At 33.5% G+C, this 21,895-nt stretch overlaps 2 protein-coding genes and 1 pseudogene across 3 annotated transcripts; all 3 read left to right on the plus strand.

Moving 5' to 3' along the window:
• Positions 1–3,059: 3,059 nt before the first annotated feature.
• Positions 3,060–4,853, plus strand: LOC9327580 (annotated as a pseudogene).
• A 222-nt stretch (positions 4,854–5,075) lies between these two features.
• Positions 5,076–11,611, plus strand: LOC9327581. The gene is made up of 24 exons (XM_021011032.1): positions 5,076–5,306; positions 5,403–5,459; positions 5,562–5,628; positions 5,714–5,788; positions 5,877–5,960; positions 6,052–6,148; positions 6,246–6,315; positions 6,404–6,445; positions 6,765–6,893; positions 6,977–7,096; positions 7,201–7,243; positions 7,327–7,365; positions 7,453–7,568; positions 7,682–7,694; positions 7,845–7,921; positions 8,199–9,491; positions 9,580–9,695; positions 9,775–9,835; positions 10,068–10,130; positions 10,226–10,359; positions 10,497–10,656; positions 10,786–10,866; positions 10,966–11,181; positions 11,284–11,611. Exons 1-24 carry the CDS (start codon positions 5,289–5,291, stop codon positions 11,341–11,343), a joined length of 3,231 nt encoding a protein of 1,076 aa, XP_020866691.1. The 5' UTR covers positions 5,076–5,288; the 3' UTR covers positions 11,344–11,611.
• Positions 11,612–16,964: 5,353 nt separating this feature from the next.
• LOC9327582 (transcription factor HHO6) lies at positions 16,965–18,973 on the plus strand. 2 transcript variants are annotated; one of them, XM_021011070.1, is made up of 5 exons: positions 16,965–17,403; positions 17,501–17,721; positions 17,830–18,115; positions 18,204–18,280; positions 18,362–18,973. In XM_021011070.1, exons 1-5 carry the CDS (start codon positions 17,229–17,231, stop codon positions 18,635–18,637), a joined length of 1,035 nt encoding a protein of 344 aa, XP_020866729.1. In that variant the 5' UTR covers positions 16,965–17,228; the 3' UTR covers positions 18,638–18,973. The 2 variants fall into 2 exon arrangements, with proteins under 2 accessions (XP_020866729.1, XP_020866730.1); XM_021011071.1 differs by having other exon boundaries at positions 17,839–18,115.
• The last annotated feature ends 2,922 nt before the right edge of the window (positions 18,974–21,895 follow it).

Consider the following 21,895-nt stretch of genomic DNA (forward strand, 5'->3'; position numbering starts at 1 on the left):
AGGGTTATGAATGTATGGTTTTGAGTCAGTTTCCATACTAATAAAAGAGAGAGTCTTTTACATCTTCATAGCCTTTGTTTGTTTTGCTCTTTAAAGTTTTGATACAAGAGGTATAGTAAATGAAGAGTACAACATGCACTTGTTCTTTTAATCATTTGATATCACATACATCCACAATTGGCTAAAGAATTGAGACCGTCGGAGAATGGAGACCGCCCAGACTAAAATAAATGAGTTCATGGGTTTGACTCAACTCATTTGTTAATTGAGTTGGGTTAACCCATTAACTCATTTAGTTTGATAGGTTAAATGGTTAAATGAGTTGATACATTAAATAATAAATTGATTAATAATTACCATAAACTAATAATCAATATCATCATTATTATCACTACTATCACCATTATTTGGCGGAAAAATAACGGAAATACATTTTCACGGAAAAATTGCAAATTCACATTTTTAGTGGAAAATTTGAAGATTGACAATTTTTAGTGCGAAAATTGGAGATTTTCATTTTTGGCGGGAAAATTTTGCGGATTCACACTTAAGATAAGAAATTTACGGATTCACAGTTTTTGACGGGAAAATTACGGGTTTACGTTTTTAGCGGGAAAATTACGGATTTGTGTTTGGCAGAAAAATATTGAATTATGTTTTTGGCAAAAAAAATATGGGTTTCCTTTTGGCGAGAAAATTACGGGTTTATGTTCTGGTAGAAAAATACGGATTTACTTTGTTGTTGAAAATGATGTATTTACGTCTTTGGCGGTAAAATTATGGGTTTACGTTTTTTGCCGAAAAATACTTACGTTTTTAGCGGGAAAATAGTGTATTTACGTTTTTGGCGGGAAAATTACGGATTTACGTTTTTTTGGATTTATGATGATGATGATTTTGTGTTGATAATGAATAAATTGATGGGTTCCTACCAAAAAAAAAAATGAATAAATTGATGGGTTGATGGTTAACTCATTAACCCATGGAAGTCAACTCATGAGTAACCGGAAACGAATACCCAAACCGAAAACGCGAAAAAAATACCCGAACAGATTTTTAAAAAATACCTGAATGGATCCTATACCTGACTGCCCAAAAAAATTCGAATCAAATCCAATACATGTGGGTACCCGAATATAAATATACACCTTAATATACTCCAAATACCCAAATCTTATCATATAAAGTATGGTTTTCAAAATTATTTACTCATATTATCGTGACACGTGCAAGTCTATCGATAAGATTTTGACACATATAAAAACAAAATTCTATTAAAAGAAAAAATTGAAAATAAATAAAAGGATTACAATTACTATTATTGAAAAAATAGTATAAAACAAAATAATATAGTAAATTACTAATCCTAATAAGAAAACTGTTAAAGGCATTATTCCTTTTATAATAAACTAAATTACAAATCCTAATAAGGAAATAATTACAATTACTATTTTTTTGTAAACATATATTAAAAAGGAAAATTGTACAAAAAGAAAAGTGATTAAAGAATATAATTATATTATACAAAGTTTGTTGTTTAAAAATTAGTATTTAACAAAATCGAGAGACATGTTAATCAGTCAATCATTTTAAAGCATGTAAACCTTGACAAATTGATTTTTTTAAATCGACTCAGAAAAAATACAAAGTCCAATATGATTTTAAAGGTAAATCTAATTTAAATAAGTTTATGATAATTAAAATATAGAGGTTTAAAGAAAATATAGTTAAATAGGAAATTTATAAGAAAATAAATTTAACCAGACGGATTTACGTTTTTAGCGGAAAATTTTTGTATTTACGTTTTTAGTGGGGAAATTACGAGTTTACGTTTTTTGTGGAAAAATATGGGTTTATGATGATAGAGATTGGCTAAAGAATAGCCTAAAATTAAGATTTTACCATTTGACTAAAATAAATGAGTTCATGGGTTGAGCTAACTCAATTAACTCATTTACTTTGATGGGTTAAATAGTTAAATCGGTTGACCCGAATACAAATATACACTTTAAAATATTAGTTATATTTTATACTTATAATACCCCAAATACCCAAATTACAATTATAAATCCGAATATACTAGATATTTTTGAGTAATTCGGATACATTTGGATATATTTGAGTAAAAAGTAACCAATGTATTTTCGGTTATTTTTGGATATTTTTGGCTATCTACTTAAATACCCGAACTGATCCGATTCCGAACCAAATTTTGAATTATCCGAATAGGTCTCGACGACCCCCCCCCCCCCCGACACCCGAACAGACCCGAAACCCGAAAAAAGAACCGATCAGGTTCGGGTATCAGAACGAATATTATTCATTAACCCATTAAGATCAATATTTTCAACTCATTAGGATTCATAGGTTGAGTTAAGTTGAGTTGACCCATAGATTTTGACTTATTTTGACACACTTAAGTATAACATTTTGTTAGAAATACCTTAAAGAATATTGTTTTCCATTAAAAACAGCAAAATCACATAATTATGTTATTGTACCAAAAGCTTGAAATCACAAAATTTTTGAAAAATTGCGGTATAATGTTTTCCCACGAAATTTTTTTTATTAAATTACATTTTCCTACTAAAACTGCAGAAGCCGGAAAATTATGTTTTTCTGCCAAACTGCAAAATTGAAAAATTGTATTTTTCCCGTCAAACCTTAAAATCATTATTTTGGTGAAAGTTTTGTGGAATATTGTCTGGCCGACAAAACCGTTAAATCACAGAATTGTGAGGAAAATTAGTTTTTTTTTGCTAAAACCGCAAAATCACGAAATTGTTTATTTCCATTAATTATGAATATCTATGTTAGATTTGTTTGTTTTTATGTATTTAAAATGTGTTTAGTGCTGTGTTTTTAAAATTTTATACAAAAAATAATTTTATAATTGAATCTATTTCATAAAAATGGAAATTTATAACTATAGAAAGAATAATTTGAAAAATGATTTGATTGTAAATATAATCTAGATCATAAAATGTCGTGAATATTTAAAAAAAAATATCTATTTAAATCATTTTGATATCACATACTGTATGTGACATACATCATCCACAATTGGCTAAAGAAAAAAAGACCGCCGGACTAAAGTAAAGACTTTTTTTTTATCAGCGGGCGAATACAACGGCGACACTTAGCCTCTTCCGCGAGCTCCTTCATTCCCGATTGATTATGGCCGTCGATGGTGAGACCATCTTGATGCCGGTGGCTGCCTGCGTTGCCAAATGGCACTATTCTAGGTCTAGATACTTTATGCTCCCACCGTGATTCTCCGTCTCCCGTCGGCTTCTTCTTACTCTGACTTTATGATTCGGAGATTAATCTGCGCGGCTATTTCTTCCGTCGCGTATCTCGTCTTAACAGCTTTTCTACTTACGGTAAGCTTCCTCCGAGTCCCATTTCTCGATTTGAAGTTAATTCTCCGTTGATCTGTAATCGAATTAGGTCAAAGCTAAACGAAGCTAGTTACATCTTGTGGTTCAAGTTGGCCATTTATTTTTTATTGACAGTGTCTGTGTAATCGATTTAGAAAAGATGCAATCTAGATGAATTTGGTTGATGTTGTTCATTTGCGTCATGTTTAATTTAGTGATAATTAATGAAAGTCAATCAAAAAGTGAAGACATTTGATGTATGTGTTAATGATTCACATGATTTGTCATTACGCCAAATGATTCATGACTATGGTGGATATCAGGTACAATTGCAACACTAGTTACAAGAATCACTAAAACATGTCTACCTTTTTTTGATCGAGTAATGTTAGATAAAAAGCTGGGAGGTTATCTCTTATACTTGGGGTTTATTGCAGAAGGACAGATCATCTGGTAACTTCTTTGTCTCAATGTGTGTTAGTGTGTACTCGTTGCTTATTATACACTCGTAATAGTAATAGTAGAAATGGTTTCTTTCAGACACTATCCATCTTAGAAGCTTTTGTTTTGTGATATGGAACAGTGGCAAGGAGTGGTGTATCCTCTTCTTTTGATCTATCTCATTTATCCCGGATCTTTGGTATCGAACTTGTTATTGCTCCTCAAAACAGTGGAAGGTGTAGCTCCTTCCTTTAGTAACATCAAAAGCTTTGTCCAAACCTTCGGTACTGACAGGTGCATCTAATGTTTCCATTTGGCGCAATTTTGTTGTGGTAATCATCTATCTGTTCGCCATCTCTTTCAGCCTATCTACCAATCTTTATTAAAACTACATAAGATTTGACTTGCTAATTAACTATATGCATCAATGTGGTTTATCCTGTAATACATTTTCCTACTTTTTTTTTTTGGTACAAGCAACTTATGATCTGTTTTAGAGCTGGCATTTCTTGTGACTGCAGGCACTAGTAACTGAGGAGCTGGTTTTCCCAGCTTGTATGATACCTTTGCTTCTGTGTGCTGGATTTAGGATTTACAGTGCCATCTTTCTCTTTAGCTTGAGTTTCTTTCTCTATGAATTTACAACTCGAGTGAGATGAAAATTGCTGGATTTGTCTATTACAAGACGGTACCTAACAGACCCAATAAAACAACAACCATCGTTAGATTCGACAACATGAAGCAAGCATCGTTAAACATATATAGATCATCAACTTCAAAAATTAACGTTGTTCATTACGTCTCCATATTGTTCAGTGTTAATGAACAATGAATGTTAGCGGATGACTGTATGAAGAAATCTGCTTTGTTGGTAGATGTAAGATTCTCAATCTTGGGAGAGTGATGGTTATATTTTGGTTGGTTAATTTTAGTTTGCATCATAAAATTCCTATTTACTTCGGATTATTGAATATAAAATTCGATGTACTGTTTTGAATTTTGATTGTTGTAAAATTTGGTTCTTTTCGGATTTTTTTTTATTTGTTTAGATCAATTGAAAGTATGTCTTGTAACAATTTTCCATTAAGAAAAAAAAAAAAAAAAAAGTGCATAAGCTTCACAATTGGAGAAAAGTGGTCGATAATACCCCTGCTATCATGACCAAATTACCAATGTAAGGTAGGGTCCACTGAGCGCAACGAACTTGGGAAACGATGCTTCTCATGAGTGACTGTTTTTTAGTAGCCTGTAGGCGGTTACAGGTGATTGGTCGATATTACCCCTGCTTTAATGACTAAAATTACCAACGTTGCCCCTAATTGCTTAATATCTTTCTCGCCATTTTTGTACTTTCTGTAAAATTCAAAGGCAGAGACTCCCACACTAGCATTTCCATTTCAAAATTTGTTTTGAAACTCTGATCCTCTTTCTCTTTTTGAGATCACGGTTTTCGTTCTTCTTCGTTTCATGCTTCTGCAAAAAATGGTGAGCAGAAGACGCCGACCATCAAGTTTTTCCTCTCCGCGTTTCTTCTCGCTCTCTTCCAGTTCTCTCAAATCTTATTTGGTGTTTCTTCCTCAGGTAGCGGTTCAGAATCTGAAGGAAGCAGAGATCACGGAGCAGGATTCGCTACTTCTGGTAATCGTCATCGAGATTGTTTTTGTTTTAGTCGTCGTTACTTATGGCAAGCTACTTCTGAGCTCTGACGTCTTTTTTTTCGTCGTCGTTTTGTTGAAATAGACCAAGGATTTACTCCGTATTGCTAAATTAAACATCAGAGTCCTCTTTCATGAGAACGATGCTTTAGGTAAGAAGCTAATCTGGAAGTTTCTAGCGCTCTGTCTCTGGGATCTTAAGAAATCCTGCTAAATTTCAATTTCTACAAACTATAGATATGAAGATCAAGACGCTAAGGCAAGTCGACACTGAACCACGGCGATTAATTGACTGGAATTGGATGGAGAAAGGTTTTATTTGCTAATTAATGATTACACGTCTCGTTTCAGCTGTATCCTAGTTTATCTTTGATGATTTTTCTCTTTTCATGGAATCTAGGAGTCAACGATGCGCTGCAGAGGAAATATTTGAAGACGCTTGTCTTCTGCATTCGTGATGGTCCGATGATTGAGGAATACTCATGTAAGTTCTGGGTAGATGATTGATTAGCTTGATCAAAGAGGTTGATGGTCTGATTAATGTTGATTGATACCTCGAGGTTGTGTTAGTGCAGTTTCTTTCAGCTATTCAGATTCTGGCAGCCAACATGTCACTATGAATGTCAATCGTAATGGAAATAAGAAACATGAAGGAACCCCCAATCAAATGAGGTTCACTGTTGAAACATTTCTTTCTATTTTGAGATCTATATATATATATATATGGTTTTCTTTCCCTAACATGCTTTATAATTTTCGCTGAAATCAGTACTTCAGCTTGCAAAATGGTCCCTACACTAGTTCAGCTGTTGAGGACTCTTGACAAAACGCCAGATGAGGTAACTCTCCTTCAGGGATATTCCATTTTCCTCAGTTCCCAAATTACTTGTTAGAGAGATTCATACTCAAGTTTTGTTTCTGCTCCAGCGCACCATTGTGATGAAGCTTCTGTACTACGATGATGTGATGGTATGCTCTTAAGTCCTATGAACCTGGTGATCTTATGTATTATGATCTTAATGCAGCTTGAACAAAGCTTCTTTCCTGTAATAACTCTGACTTCCGGGTTAACATATAGCTGTGTCATAATATGCATTCCAGTTTTGTGCTTGTGAATTCCCTAGTTTCACACACTTATAAGTTACAACACATACAAGTAGCTTGTAGTTGGTTTTTGCTTTCTTTCGAAATAATGCCAATTATTACCGTTCATCTTATCTCATTTTGCTCCACTCCTTAGACTGAATGTCCAGAATAAAAGAGTGACTGTTATTTGAACTTTTTCCAGCCACCAGATTATGAGCCACCTTTCTTCAGAAGCTGCACAGAAGAAGAATCTAATTATGTATGGACAAAGGATCCTATGATAATGGAAGTTGGGATTATTTATAGGAAACATCTCGTGTTAGCTTTAACGGTACTTTGATTGAAGAATATGCGAGGTCATTTGACATATATCTCCTACTTATGATGCTAATCCATTATGGATGATCTGTGCAGGTCAAGAGCTTGCTTGATCCCTCTGAGGATGAAAATGATGACATGCAAGAGCATGGGAAGAGCACAAAACCTGATTGTGTACATGACAACCAGCCTTCTGACACTGATACAGATAGCGAGGTTGAAAGAGTCTTTCTTTTCTCATCTGATGTTTATCTAATCTATACATCCAACGTGCATTACAGTATGATGTGCCTAAACCATGATGTTAATTGTTCTTCCAGATCAGTCAAACACAAGAAAATCAATTCATTGTGGAACCAGTTGGTAATGATGACTAGCAAATCCTATTATCCTACACCAGTCTAGTAAATTTTTTGACTAACTGAGTAAACCAGATAATGTAACAGAGAAACAAGCAGATGCCAATAATGGGGAGGTCGATGAAGGTGAGCACAACTACTAGCGCAAAATTTGAATTAACGGAATAAGTGAGAAGCTTCTTCTAACCTAACCTATCTGTGACATTCTTCAAGATGCCACACAGAATCCGCTTGAAAATGAACAGCAGTTAGCAAGGGTGAAGAACTCACGTCAGCTCGATACTCTGGAGCTCACAGATATTCTTTCATACTTCCAAGATACCTCACTTGTAATGAGTTCTTTCTCTTCATTTCCACTTTATAAAATGTAGCTGAGCTCTTGAATGTTTAGTTTCCTGTCGTTTCTTAACTCTATCTCACTCTTTTTTCTTTACTATTTCAGGTTCTATCTGAAGGTAAATCAAGGCTATAGATGAAAGTCACTAGGAAAAAAGACACTTTTGAAGCATCACGTTATCATGAAAACTACCTATAATACTATCTACTGTTAACTTCAGAGTCTATCTTCCTTCACTAAACTTGGTCACATGCATCCTGGCTTTCAGATTTCATGGATCAGCTCGAGAAAGAAGGAGTTCTTTCGAAAACGGGAGAGGATACGTACATTAGAAACAGAGATAAGGTGCGTCTAGCTCATCATATCCAACTGATTTAATTTTATTTCTTTGACATACGATTTTCTCTTTGATTTCTTCCTATCCTACACATTTCTCCATGATTTTGAGTTTTATGAATTAACTTGATTACTAAGGTGTTAATTCTGTTTACACAAATCGTTAGTCGTTTATGTAGTTTGGTTTCAAAACTTTTCAGCCAATGCATGAAGTCATTGTCAGTTTTAAAATTACAAATTTTTTGTTGAATTTGAGTTTACTTGTTTTGCTTTCCAAATTGGGAAGGCTGCGAGTTTGAGAATTGCAGGGGGACCTAGAATCCCAAAGGTGCAGCGGCAATATCTCAAGAGAGAAGTGAATGTCTTGGGAAGCAGCAGGGATGTTGATTTTTCGAGACCCAGACCAAGAAAAGACAGAGGCAGACAGAATGTTCAATGCATCTACTTTAATAGTGGATATTGTCGATATGGAAACAGTTGCAAGTTTTCACACCGAATTAGTGGAGAGGAAAAGACCAGTTCTGTTGCAACGATAATGAAAATCCCTGAAAGGAAAAGAATACTTTCTGAACTTCCAGAGAAGATAAAGAAAGATATGGAGTCCGTCAATATTTCAGAGAAATATGCGAAGACATGCCTCGGTGAGAAGAGATATGGGTTCATAAAGGAAACGAAGCGGATTGGTTCACTAAAAGTATCAGACGATAAGAAGTTTATCGTTATCTACTGGATGACACAAGGAGTGCTAGAAGTTTTTCTACTAGATGAGGAGACCAGGGAAAGGCTCAAAGATGCATCTGGCTATATTCGAGACCAAGGTACCCATGATCTTTGCTGGACTTATGTCAGCTCTGACATGGTAAGCGCCTCCAGAAAACTTCATGGATGGGATTTAAAATATACACCCCTGTGTACAAGGTATTTATGTCAAAACCTTGACCCAGAAGATTACAGGGGATCTCTCAAACGTTGTGATGAAGATGGTGGTGGTCATCGTTGTTATGAAAACGATGTAGAAAGTACTTTGGCCTACATTCAAAAATTTGGCATACCCGAAGAAGAAGAGGGCAAGGAGGTTTTTGTATGTAGGGATAGACGTGTTCTGTGTAAAGAGGATAAACTCCACAAGATTACTGGTATTTTTAAATACCCAACTCTTGAGGAAGCTTTGGTTCGTCTTCGAACACATCCTGTTGGTGCGACACTATTAGGGTTTGACGGTTGGGATGGAGATCAGATTTATCGCGGGCCATGTAGTAAAAAAGCTAAGTTAGCAGGGCTACATGCGGTAATAATGATTGATTGCTTGAAAATTCATGGCGAAACCGTTGTTGTCTGTAAAAGTAGCAGTGGAACGGATCTTGGGATGGAAGGTTATAAAGGTTACATCGTTGTCTCTGTCCAAGTCATGTTAATGATAGCTGGTAAGACAGAGACTGAAGAAAATAGGGGTCACCGTAATTGCCAAGTGAAGCCACAACACCTTCTATATGACTTCTATTCTGTGGATATGGACTACAAAGAACCACGATTTGACAAAGAGGATACAGAGCAAAAAAGAAAGAATGAAAAATTCAAGGTTCGTTTTGTTTTTAATGTTATTTAATTTAGTTTATATTGTAATATTGCTTCTAATTAATGGTTTTGTGACTTTCTTCTCTAATTAGGTCAAAATTGAAAGATATAGTCAGCAGGTTCCCCCTAGGATTCAAGGAGATCATAAACGTAAACAACATCAGAAACATGGAAAACCTCAGAAACGTCATAACAACTTATCTCTTAGGTTTGCACTCTCTTCTTTATCCCTTGGTTAAACATGTCAATTAACTAAGGATGAATGTCAAAATAATCATCTTTTGCAGAGGAACCAAGGACTCTGACTCCGTTGTCATGGATTACGTTGAGAATGTCTCTGGTGTCAAGGTCTCTTCTTTTGTTGTTTGCCTTAGTCTGTTTTGTTTCTGACTCAATTATTGTTGTGGTGGGTAGTTGCTTCTTTTCAACTGTTGGATTACTGCTTCTAAAAGTATTCTCAATATGTTCTTTTAAAGTTTATGACATCTTATATGAGGTTGTTGCTTTCTTCTTACTTGAGCGTTTTGGATGTCAAAAAGACTGATGCTCATTTTGTTTTTTCTGATGATTTATGGTGCAGGTCTTTGATCCACATCATCACCACATTGATCAAATGACAATCCCATCAAGTCTTGTAGAAGACGTAAGATGGTTCCAATTCTCAATAATTTGATCTCTAATCCGTGGTTGTCTGGGGTGTTATCTCACACTTAAGCTTATAATATTACCTTTTTTCAGGTTTATGATTGTTGGTTTGAGAGTGGGTCAATGCCTTATGCGCACATCCATTATCCTTTTGAAAACAAGGAGCTTATTGAGAAAAATTTCCCTGGTCATTTTGTAGCTGAAGGGCTTGATCAAACTCGAGGATGGTATGTAAAATTGTTTGATCTCCATTCTTTAGGTGGTTAAATGGGATGAAACAAACATGGTTTTTTCTTTCTATTAAGGTCTTTGAGAAGGCAATTAATTATAATATCTAAACCTTGTGTGGTATGGTAATCTACAGGTTTTATACTCTTATGGTGTTGTCAACTGCATTACATCGAAAATCAGTGGTTCGAAATGTGATTTGCAATGGTCTTGTGCTTGCTGAGGATGGAGAAAAGATAAGTAAGAAATTACAGAATTATCCACCACCTTTGGATCTCATAGATGAGTATGGAGCTGTAAGATTTCCCTATATATAATATGCTCTTATGCTGCGTTTTCAGTTTCACTATTACATTCCATAGCTATGACAATATTGGCAACTTTGTATCCAGCATCATTTTGTGACTTTACATGAACCTTGACAGGATGCTCTGTGGTTGTACCTGATAAATTCTCTGGTTGTTCACGCTGAGCCACTACGCTTCAAAAAAGGAGTACTTGGTGTTGTGAGTGATCTTTTTTTGTGGTTTGATTTTTATTGCTGCTTACCTGAGTAGATTTGTTTTTTTGCCTGACTATTTTGGTCCTGCGTGGGGATTTACTAGGTCAAAGATGTGTTGCTTCCATTTACATGGTACAATGCAGATGGGTTCCTTGTTCAGAATGCAAGGAGACTTGAGATTGAAAGTTGTGGGCCCTTTGTTGCTAGTGATCTGGAAGCTTTACAATCATCAAACGTTCTCGATCAGTGGATTCAGTCAGCTACGCAGAGTCTTGTCCATTTCTTCCGCCAGGAGATGGATGGATATCGGCTTTACACTGTACATGTCATCTTCATCATGAATCATGACATGGTGTATGTATTAGAAAACAAGTAATCGCTTTCTTGTGGTATTTAGCACATCTCTGTTTTTCTTTTTCAGGTGGTTCCTTATCTGCTGAAGTTCCTCGACAAGGGAGGGCTGAAGCGTGCAAACACTTAGACACTACACAAGATAACGCCAAGGTGAGTATTTATATTTTAATTTATTAACGAGTTTCCTTGTTCTGTTTTGCAGGATTTTCCTTTTTAGTCTAGTTTATTTTCTTTTAGTCCTTGAGTCATTGTCTTATGTATTTTCGAGTTTAGTCCTTTATTTATTTGCTATTGTCGACCCTAGAAGGTCACCGCTGCCGAGCTATTAATAAAGCTCCTCCTTCAGCGTTGTAGAAACAATTTTTTGCCCTAATCAATAAAGAACGCATTTTCTTTTAAACACTGTCGTTGCTCTCGTCTCTTGCCTTCTTTGTGTGTGATTCCATTGAAGCTTGAGTCTCTAGACTTATCACAGGCCTATCTCATCTCATGTGTGGCGTCTCTCAACCCCTAGTTCACCATCGCTCATCCACTCGAATCCTTCAACGAGAGCAGTACGGCCAATTGAAGTGTTCACCACCATTCACTCCACTTGTAGATCGTTACTAACGATCCTACATCAATATATGATAGATTTCAACCGCAAGAAGTAAATAGTTGTGGGGATGCTTTTGTTTACATGGTGACCATTATTTGAACACTTGTAGTGACTCATAACTGTGTCTGAATTTTCAGGTGCTCATTACTTCTTGCAAAGTTTTTACACCTTTCTGCACTGAAACAGAGAGGGGAGATGATTGAGCAACGTGTTACATGGATGATGACAATCATCGATCTTTCTCGGAACATTCATGAGCGTCACAGCGTAAAGTGAGCGTTGTACTTTATGATTTTTCTGACTTGCATCATCTGTTCTATTAGCCTAAAACTGAAGAAAAAAAAAAGAAGAAGAACAAAACTGAAAACTTAATACATTATTATCCGTGTTTGTAACAGGGAAATGATTGTAGCTCATCGAGATGCAGAATTCTTGAATGATATGTAACTGGAAAACTAAGAGAGGTATGTTGTGTTTCAAGAACAGAACAAGTCTTTAGTGGAAGAGAATAGCTTAAGGCTCCATGAGTCCTGAGTGCATGCTAGGCTTAGCAAATCAATTATTTTTTTCCTCTTTACATTCTAGAACCAATACTTGGAGTTTTATCCACTTTGCATTTGCAGTATGTCTTGGAAGAACTTAATGTTAGATCTCTTACCCCATGCAATCATACTCTGAAGTATGTTTCTCAATAAGCAGAACCAGATTTCAGGTTGGTTAAGTTTTCTTTCTGCGTTTTGCTTATAATTAACCCTTGCTCAATGTGCTCGCTTAAGCCTTTCGAAATGAAACACAGAATGCAATTTGACTTATTCATTCCTTCAGTAATAATAGGTACGATCGAATTCAACTTATTCTATAAAATAAGAGAATATATAGTATTAGTAACTAACTCGTTAAGAATAGTATTTTTGGTCATCTATCTAGATTTAAATTCAAATCTCTACATGGTTACGATTTAAACTAATTTAGTTGAACCATATAAGTGGCATAAGAACTAAATTATTGATTTTGAAGTAATCCCCAAAAATATACAAAGTAAATTCTTTGACTGTGACTATCCGACAAAACGAATGGAGATGAGAGAAATCGATGTGATCCAACGTAAGGTCCTTACTTTAGTATTTGAGACTGGTGTATGTATATTATGGCGTCAAAAAGTTTGTGTATAATTTATTCAAAAATGTAGTATATATTTCAACGACTGGTTTATGGGCAAGATTCTTCTTATATCTATGAAAGAGCAAAACGAGAATGTAACCAGCATAATATAAATAATTAGATAGAGATTCGATTGGCCTTTCCAAAATATTTGTCTCGCGTTCGTAAATTCGAAGAATATATTGGGACACTTTTTTCAACAAAATGTATTTCATATTGGTTTGTCAAAGAAAACTATTCTCTGCACATGACATGGTGAGTCAAAAATATGCCTAATTATATCCATTACTAGATTTTAACCCGCGGTACACCGCAGTGCTATATTTAAAACCAAAAGTTGGACAATTTTTTGACTAAATATACTTATATATGTATATATTATATATATTACCCCGCAATACACCTCGGATCGATCTTTTATAAATAACTTTTTTTAATTTTGAAGTTGTATTTTTTTGTCAATTTTTAAGTTGTATTTGTTTTGTTAATATTATTTATTTTATTTAGTGTTTAAGATTATATAATTGTATTTGATTGTTAATTCTAGGATTTCACCCGTAGTATATTGTCCCGATTAATATCGATCCAAACTCGATCCACATATAACTCCGTCCCGTGAAATTAAACTTCATTTTGTTATATTTATTTTTAATTAATATTTTTTATTTTAAAAACATATAATTCAAATCAATTTAAAAGTTTGCTTTAAAAACATAAATTTGTAATGTTTTTATTATGATAAAGTAATAATGTACAGATGTTGTTTACTATAGTTATAATCAAAACCAACTAAAATCAAAGTTTAGTGTAGATTATGAATTATAGTTACGACCAAATTTTTTTTTTAATCAAATATAATCTATATATACATTTTTGGAGTACATTTAGCAAATAAATCATGGAGTTCCACCTTATGTACGGATGAATGCCATTGACATTAATTATTTAAATTTTTAAAAAAATAATTAAAGATATTACCAACACAATTTTGAGAATCATAAAATCATATCTTCCTTAATTTTCTGAGTCATTAATGTGATAATTTTTATGAAATATTTCTCTGTAAAAAAAATCCACATTAAGGAAAGAATTGAAATTAAAATCGAAATCGAGATTTAGAAACTAATTAATGTCGATTTTGATTTCTTGTTGTAGGAGAAAATTTCGGAAATAACCGATTGAGAAAATCGGGTCAAACGAATGCAAAAAACCCGATCCACCCAATGGCATAAGTTGTAAATACTTAGCAAATCTATGATTTATTTGCTTAGTGTAGTCCAAAAGTGTATATATAGATTCTATTAACGAAAAAAAAACCATCACTTTCGTAGAATAGTTAAAACTTAATATAATAAAATCATGCAAATTAATGTGTTTTCTCGACATATTTGATGAGTATTCAACTGGATTCTAACTTTTAAAATGCAAAAGAAAATAAGTTATTTCAACATTTGACCAACGAACAGCTATTATGCGTAGAGATGTTTACTAATAGAAAAATCAACGAGGGAAGACAAAAAAAAATTGACATTCTAAAATGATTTCAATTCATATACTCCCTCCGTTTCGTTTTACTTGTCGTTTTAGAGTTAAAATTTTGTTTCATAATAGTTGTCGTTTTAGGTTTTCGATGCAAATGTTTTGTGAAAATTCCAGTTTTATCTCTACTGTTTTAATGTTTCGGCCAATGAATTTTTTTATAAAATATATTAATAAAAGGTAAAACAGAAAATTTAATGTTTTTTTTAATATGTGTGAGAAAATTTTAAACGACAACTAAAAACGAAACGGAAGGAATCTGTTGAAGAATAATGACTTTGGAATCCTAAGTCATTCACTAATCGACACGTGTTGGAAATCTGTTGGAAGTTAGCTAGAGAGCATTTTCAAAAGTTATTCTTTGGACAAAATCTTCAACTTCACAAAAGCTCGAAATCGGAAAGTAGAAAAAAGAAAAGGAGGAACAATCACATTTCTTTGTGCCGCTAATCCCATGGTTTTGGTATCTTTGACTTAGACGCACCACATCTTTGAAATCACGCTTTTAACCGACAATAACCACTCTCTTTTTTCTCGTAAAAATTCAAAAAAAATTCCCTAGTCACAAATCATAAATAATCCCAACATAATGAAAAATTTAATAACCCTAACAACGTCGTTATTAATTTTATTGGACCAACCATTTAGTAGGAAACAGAAGAGAGGTGAGTGTAATAACTACTAGTCGTAGTAAGCTATTCAAAGCTAATGCTGTGGTGAGAAAAACAAGTTCACATATGTAATCTTCATTGGTTTAAAATAAATGAAATCTAACTGCATTTTGTAATGGAAAATGAGTTTTTACCACCTAGAACAATTATGTTAATACAAATATATATTGATGGTCCGATCGCACATATATCTCAATCAAAAGGCCAATATTCCAAGTTATGATATCTTTTAACAACCGTACAAATTACGTTACGTCATTTATTTTAACAACTAAGATATTTTTCTTTATCATCAAAATTTAAATTGTTGAAGATCTATTTGCACATAAAATTAGATATTAAAATGGTCCAACATTAAATGCAACAGAAAGAGATGTTTCAAACAACAAAATGATTTCAACAAATTTTTCCATAAAAAAAAGACTTATATCCATCTTTTTCTTTCTTCTTTTTTACTACTGTACTAGATTTTAACCCGCGGTACACCGCGGGATGATTTAATTTTAAAGTTAGTATAAAAATATTTTGTAAATTGTATCTCCTTATAACATATTTATTTATATTATAGTTTACAATTGTTATTAAGTAACGGTATACCACGAGTCCACGAGATAATTATTAATAAACTGAGGATTTAACCCGTATTAAAGCGGTATATAAATATTGATTCAAATTCGTCCGCCATATAAATCATTTCCGAAATATAACCCGTTCCGTAATTTCTTAACCCGTCCTGTGATTTGTATTAAAAAAAAAGGATTAAATCCGTATTGAAGCGGCGGATTAATGATATTTTAATCTTTTTATTATTGTTGATTCAAAAACCCGTCCCGCCAAACCCATCCCGCCAAAAAACTCATTTATTTTATTAATGTTCTTATTTATGATATGATTCTGAATCATTGTCTAAATATTTTAATCGATGTAGAACGTTGAACACATATTTTCGTCAATTGGATAATATATGTCCGTTTTTAAAATTTCGAATCACAGTATATACAGAAAAAATTGATTTTTTTTTTACTTTATGTATTATATGATGATTCAAAACAGTTAAAAACAAATCAAACAAAGATGATAGGAGAATCATAATTATAAATCTTAATCAAATCTTCTAAAAATCTAAATTATTAAATATGGAATATCCGGTGTATGAGTTGGGTTAAATATAACCCGACCCAACAAATTTTTTGTGAAGGAATTTTTAAAATGGGTCGGATATCCGATATACCCGAAAGCTTTTTTACCCACACGTCACAAAAAGTGCTGCGATTATATTAGTATAGGTAAAAAATATATACATTTGAATTAAAATTTTACCTTAACATTACCTTTCTTTAACCTACTAATTCTAAAAAAATTGGAGTGTAAACGGTTAAAAATATCAATATCTCAGAGTTTTGTTCTGTAACTTCAAACCGCAGCAGTATCAGTAATACCGCTTTAACAGTTACGAATCACAAAAATAATATTAAAAATATTATTCTCAGCTTTTTCGTAATGTTCTTTTGTATCATTCTCATATCGCAAACTTTTTTTTTTCTACTTTCTAAAAAAAATTGTAACCACTACGTTATGTTAGTGTTACCACCAATCGGACAAAAAAAAGAGGAGCTTAAAACATTTAAGAAAAATCACGAGTAAGGAATGAGTTAGAGAGTGAGTCAACTCACGAGTAAAACTGTAAAAAAAAACTCGAAAACAAAGCGAGTGGGTGAAATAAGAATGTGAGAGATACGCGACGAAACGAAGAGTTTTCTTCATATCTAAAAGAAAAAAAGATAAAAAAACCCCACAAGACAGAATCTTCTAGCTTTCCTCTTCCTTCAATCAATCTTCTTCTCTCTTCTCTCTTTCTCTCTACCAAAAGATTCCACAACAAACATTGTCCTCTTTCTAATATATAATCGCTTCTCATAGATCTCACACTCTGATTTGCTTACTATATTACTCTCTTTGTTGTTTTGTATATCCAGAGAGTGGATTGGGATCATGCCAAATTCTGGAAAAGTTTTGAGTTTTTAAGATCGAGAACAAATAAAAATGGGTTCTTTGGGTGATGAGCTGAGTTTGGGATCGATCTTTGGGAGAGGAGTTTCGATGAATGTTGTAGCGGTCGAGAGAGTTGATGAACATGTTAAGAAGCTTGAAGAAGAGAAGAGAAAGATCGAAAGTTTTGAACTTGAGCTTCCTCTGTCTTTGCAGATTTTAAACGATGGTTCGTTGTTTTTGATTGATTGATCTCTCCTCTGTTTTCTCTGTTTTTAATCATTTGGTTGCTGAAAGTTTTGTTTTTTTTTTTTTTTTTTTTGCAGCGATTTTGTATCTCAAGGATAAGAGATGTTTAGAGATGGAGACTCAACCATTGTTGAAAGATTTCATCTCTTTTAATCGGGAAGAAGGTGAGATTGAATTGGTGAAGAGAGATGAGCTAATGAGGGAGAAGAAGTTTCAGCAATGGAAAGCTAATGATGATCACATCTCTAACCGAAGATTCTCAGACACTAGTAAGATCAAGAGCAAGCTTGAGATTGAGGTAATGAAAACTCTGAAATTGAGACAGCATTTTGGAAAGATTGGATGATACTTTTTGTGATGAATTAAGGACTAAAGGGACTGAGTTTGTTTGATCTAAATGTTGCAGAGAAATCAGAGAAATGAGGAGAAATCTTCTATGTTGTTGATTCCAAAAGTAGAAACTGGTTTAGGCCTCGGTTTAGGTTTGAGTTCCATAAGAAGAAAAGGGATTGTTGCCTCTTGTGGTGGATTTACTTCTAACTCTATGCCACAACCACCACCACCACCAGCAGTAGTACCACAGCAACCAGCATTTCTTCAGCAGCAAGCTTTAAGGAAGCAAAGAAGGTGTTGGAATCCTGAGTTGCATCGCCGTTTTGTCGATGCATTGCAACAGCTAGGTGGACCGGGAGGTAAAAAGGATCTTCTTGTGATCATGAGTTTGGTTACTTGATACAGAATGTGTTGTAATGTTTGTCTGTTTTGTTGTGTTAATAACAGTGGCAACTCCTAAACAAATTAGAGAACATATGCAAGAAGAAGGCTTAACCAATGATGAAGTCAAGAGTCATTTACAGGTAACTAATAGAAACAAAAGTTGACATCTTTGATTCTTTCAATGAATGTTATTAAGAACCCATTTTCTCTGTTATATGTAGAAATACAGGTTACACATCAGGAAGCCGAATCCGAATGCGGAGAAACAATCAGCAGTTGTTTTAGGGTTTAAGTTATGGAATTCATCATCGCAAGAGGAAGAAGAAACAGGTGAAGGAGGAGAATCATCGAAGAGATGCAATTCACAATCGGATTCTCCTCAAGGTCCTTTGCAGTTACCTTCTACAACAACTACAACTGGTGGAGATAGTAGCATGGAAGATGTTGAAGATGCTAAGTCTGAGAGCATTCAAATGGAGAGATTGAGATCTCCATAAACCTCAATCCTTTTTCAAGAAACCAAACTCTTGATCACGGTTTTGTTATTTTGGATTCATTACTATTTGTATTAGTAGTGAATGAGAACAATAATTATAGAAAGGTTATAGATATATATATATATAGAGAGAAAAAAAAGAGCTATAGAGTGAGGATGGTTCAAATTATTTGCAGAGATTGTTATTAGCCTTGTTTTGTGTACGGCTTTTTTGGTTGGGGTTTAAATTTGAGGCATTATTATCTAAGTAATAATTTTGATGTTTGTTTCATAATTTTGTATGTTTACAAAAAGAGCATAATAATAGGAGGGACATAAGCATGTGTTTGGTCATTTATTCAGATTCATATTTAGATATGCTTTGAATTTATTTTTCATAAGCTTTGAAATTAGATATTCTTCAACGCTCACCTAATCATTCGGTCGTTCGTTCAATTGACTAAAAAGGTCTTAGCTTTGACCCCTGTTCTAAAAATCCCCGCCTAGACCCGATTACTCCCCGCTTAATCGCTAGGCCCACCCTATCCGTCTCGATTAATGACTAATCCCTTAAAGAAATCAGTCACCCGATTACTCTCCGCCTAATCCGATTACTTTCCGCCTAATCCGATTATTCCCCGCCTAATCTTACATACTCCGATTATTTTTAGATTGCTAGTGTAAAAAAACTTTTTATTTTTGTTATTCAATCATTTGAATTGAGAGTTTGTAATGTTTTACAATAATTTATGTTCAAATTTTAATAAAAATCAAAAATTTGTAATAAAAATCATAAAAATTTGTCTCAAAAATACATTTTTATGTGTTTACTGCAATTTTGAAAATAATATTGGATTAATATGTTTTAAAAATATTAAAATAACCCTAAAACTAATCCCCGATTAATCCCCGATTTTAATCCGATTTCTGATTAATCGCTAGGCCCATGCCGAGCGCCCGACTAGCGCCTAGCGATTTTTCAAACAAGGGCTTTGACCGACAGATGCATACTATTTATATTTTTTAAACAATTTCAACATTAGCGAATAAATTATAAAGTTTTTTGGTAATTAATTTGATTTAAATAATATAAAAAATCAACAAGCATAAAAGTTTGGGCATTTTGGGTTAATATATGCCTCATGTTAACCAGCCGGCCCACCTCATGTTTCAGCCCAATGCTTTTTTTTTTCCTTTTCATTTTAATAATAATCTTGATATTGCACATTCCTAGGAAAGTAATAAAGTTTTACCTCATGGCTAATTAGATTCATGGGTTTCTTCAAGCTCAAGAAACTGGTTGTCGTTTCCACATTTGAAAAATCTTGACCGGTACATTCTAGTGGATCATATATTGTTTTTGTCAAAATTAGTTTTAGAATGCCAAAGACTTGCAAGTCTAAAAAATTGTTTGCTCTCTTATTATTTTGGGAAACATCCTTTTTACGACATTTCATGGATTTGAATACATGTTAATGAAATAATGCATGCATGAGAGTATACACCAAATTATATTGAAAGGAGGAACCGAGGAAGATAATGCATACACTGATACACGTATAACAAGTCACCACCAAATTGTCTTCTTCTAAAAAAAAAAAAAAAAAAAAAAAAAATTGTCTTCTTCTTTGGGTGAGAGATTTCATCAGGTTTTGAAAATCTTTTCTACTTATAATTTTATATATTCTTGTGAATTATTTGTAAGTTTCGAAAACTTTTGATTTTTTTATTTTTCTTTCTTTGCAAGGTATGAGCAAGAAAAACACTGTGCATAGCAAAGGATCCTCAATTTTATTTTGGAGATGAATTTGAAAGGTTTGAAACTATCTTGAATATACATAAAATTAAAGACAAAAAACCTAGAAAAAACGAATAATATTGGAACTGGAAACAGCTTAACTAATGAGTTTTTAGTTTGAAACTACACAAAATAGATATCTTGTACTGTAAAAATATCCGATTTTTTTGACAAACTTCATGACATTGTCCGATAATTTTACTAATATTTTGCCACATAAAAAGACTTGTTTCAATTCGTAAAAACCATATATCATTTCGTCACCGTCGACACGGTGCCGTGCCTACAGATTTAGTATGGCCTAAGGCCAGCCCCGGCTCAATATATTTGAGAGCCTTAGGACAAAAAAAAATTTTTTGGCCTATTATTATATACAAAGAGAAAATTTACTTAATTTTAAAAAATTTTGCGGAGTTTTTATAGTAAAAATTGTTATTTTAAAAATTTTGGGTCTTTTTATACATTTTCTTATAAATAATTAGGCTTCTTAAAATATAATTCTCATATTAATAATATTTTTAAAAAATATTTGGGCCTTTTTTATATATAAAATTTTTTTATAAAAAAAAAAAGCTCCGGGCCGTCGCACCTCCGCCCTATCCATCTGAGCCGGGGCTGCCTAAGGCACTTGCCTTTTTTGTATAAGGGGAGGCCGCACGGCTCCAGACGACACCCATATCTACCACCACCGTGATCGTTTGCTACAAATTCATAGTAATCGTTCACTAAAATTCATAGAATTTCATTACTTTTGTTATAGAGAAAATTTTTAGAACGACAAAATATTTTGCTACTATATAGTGTTATTTAACTGTAATTAATGATAAATTAGAATTTTTTTCTCTTCTACAATTTACATATGCATATTTCTAACTTTGGATCTAAGTTATAACTCAACGACGATACTATAGTACAAGCTTATTTTTCAAGTCGATAAATTTATTTTTAAAAATATAAACAGGGATGTGACTCTAGCTAGTTTATAATAAACGAGACGCAATGATGGATATGCAGCTACAAGTGGGTTCATAAAATATCAAATATCCACTTTAGTTGTGGAAACCGGAAAGTTATGTAAATTCTGGCCAACCAAAGGAAGCAAAGACTTTGGTTCTCAACTCTTCGAGTACACTTCCGAGTAAGCTTCCAACATGGGTAGTGGAACATGTTGCGCAATCCTCTTGATGTCTTATAATGGACTAATTTTTTAATTTAAAATTTACGTATACATGTTTTTGATAAGTCCAAATTTTATCCGGAAAAAGAATGTTTTGAAAAGTGTAAGATCAAGTGCGATATTATGTGACAACTAGAACAAACACAAAAACAAGAACATGTTTAGATGTGACTAGAGGAAGCGGAGGAGCTGGTTCTAATGACAACTCTAGGGTTTGGACAATGTGTGATTTGCTGACTACGTTTCCTGGTTATCGTGGATATGCTAATTCGGGTTTACACAATTATGCTTGGTCTCAAGCTGTG

The sequence above is a fragment of the Arabidopsis lyrata genome, assembly GCF_000004255.2.
Source record: "Arabidopsis lyrata subsp. lyrata unplaced genomic scaffold ARALYscaffold_1, whole genome shotgun sequence".
NCBI lineage: Eukaryota > Viridiplantae > Streptophyta > Magnoliopsida > Brassicales > Brassicaceae > Arabidopsis > Arabidopsis lyrata.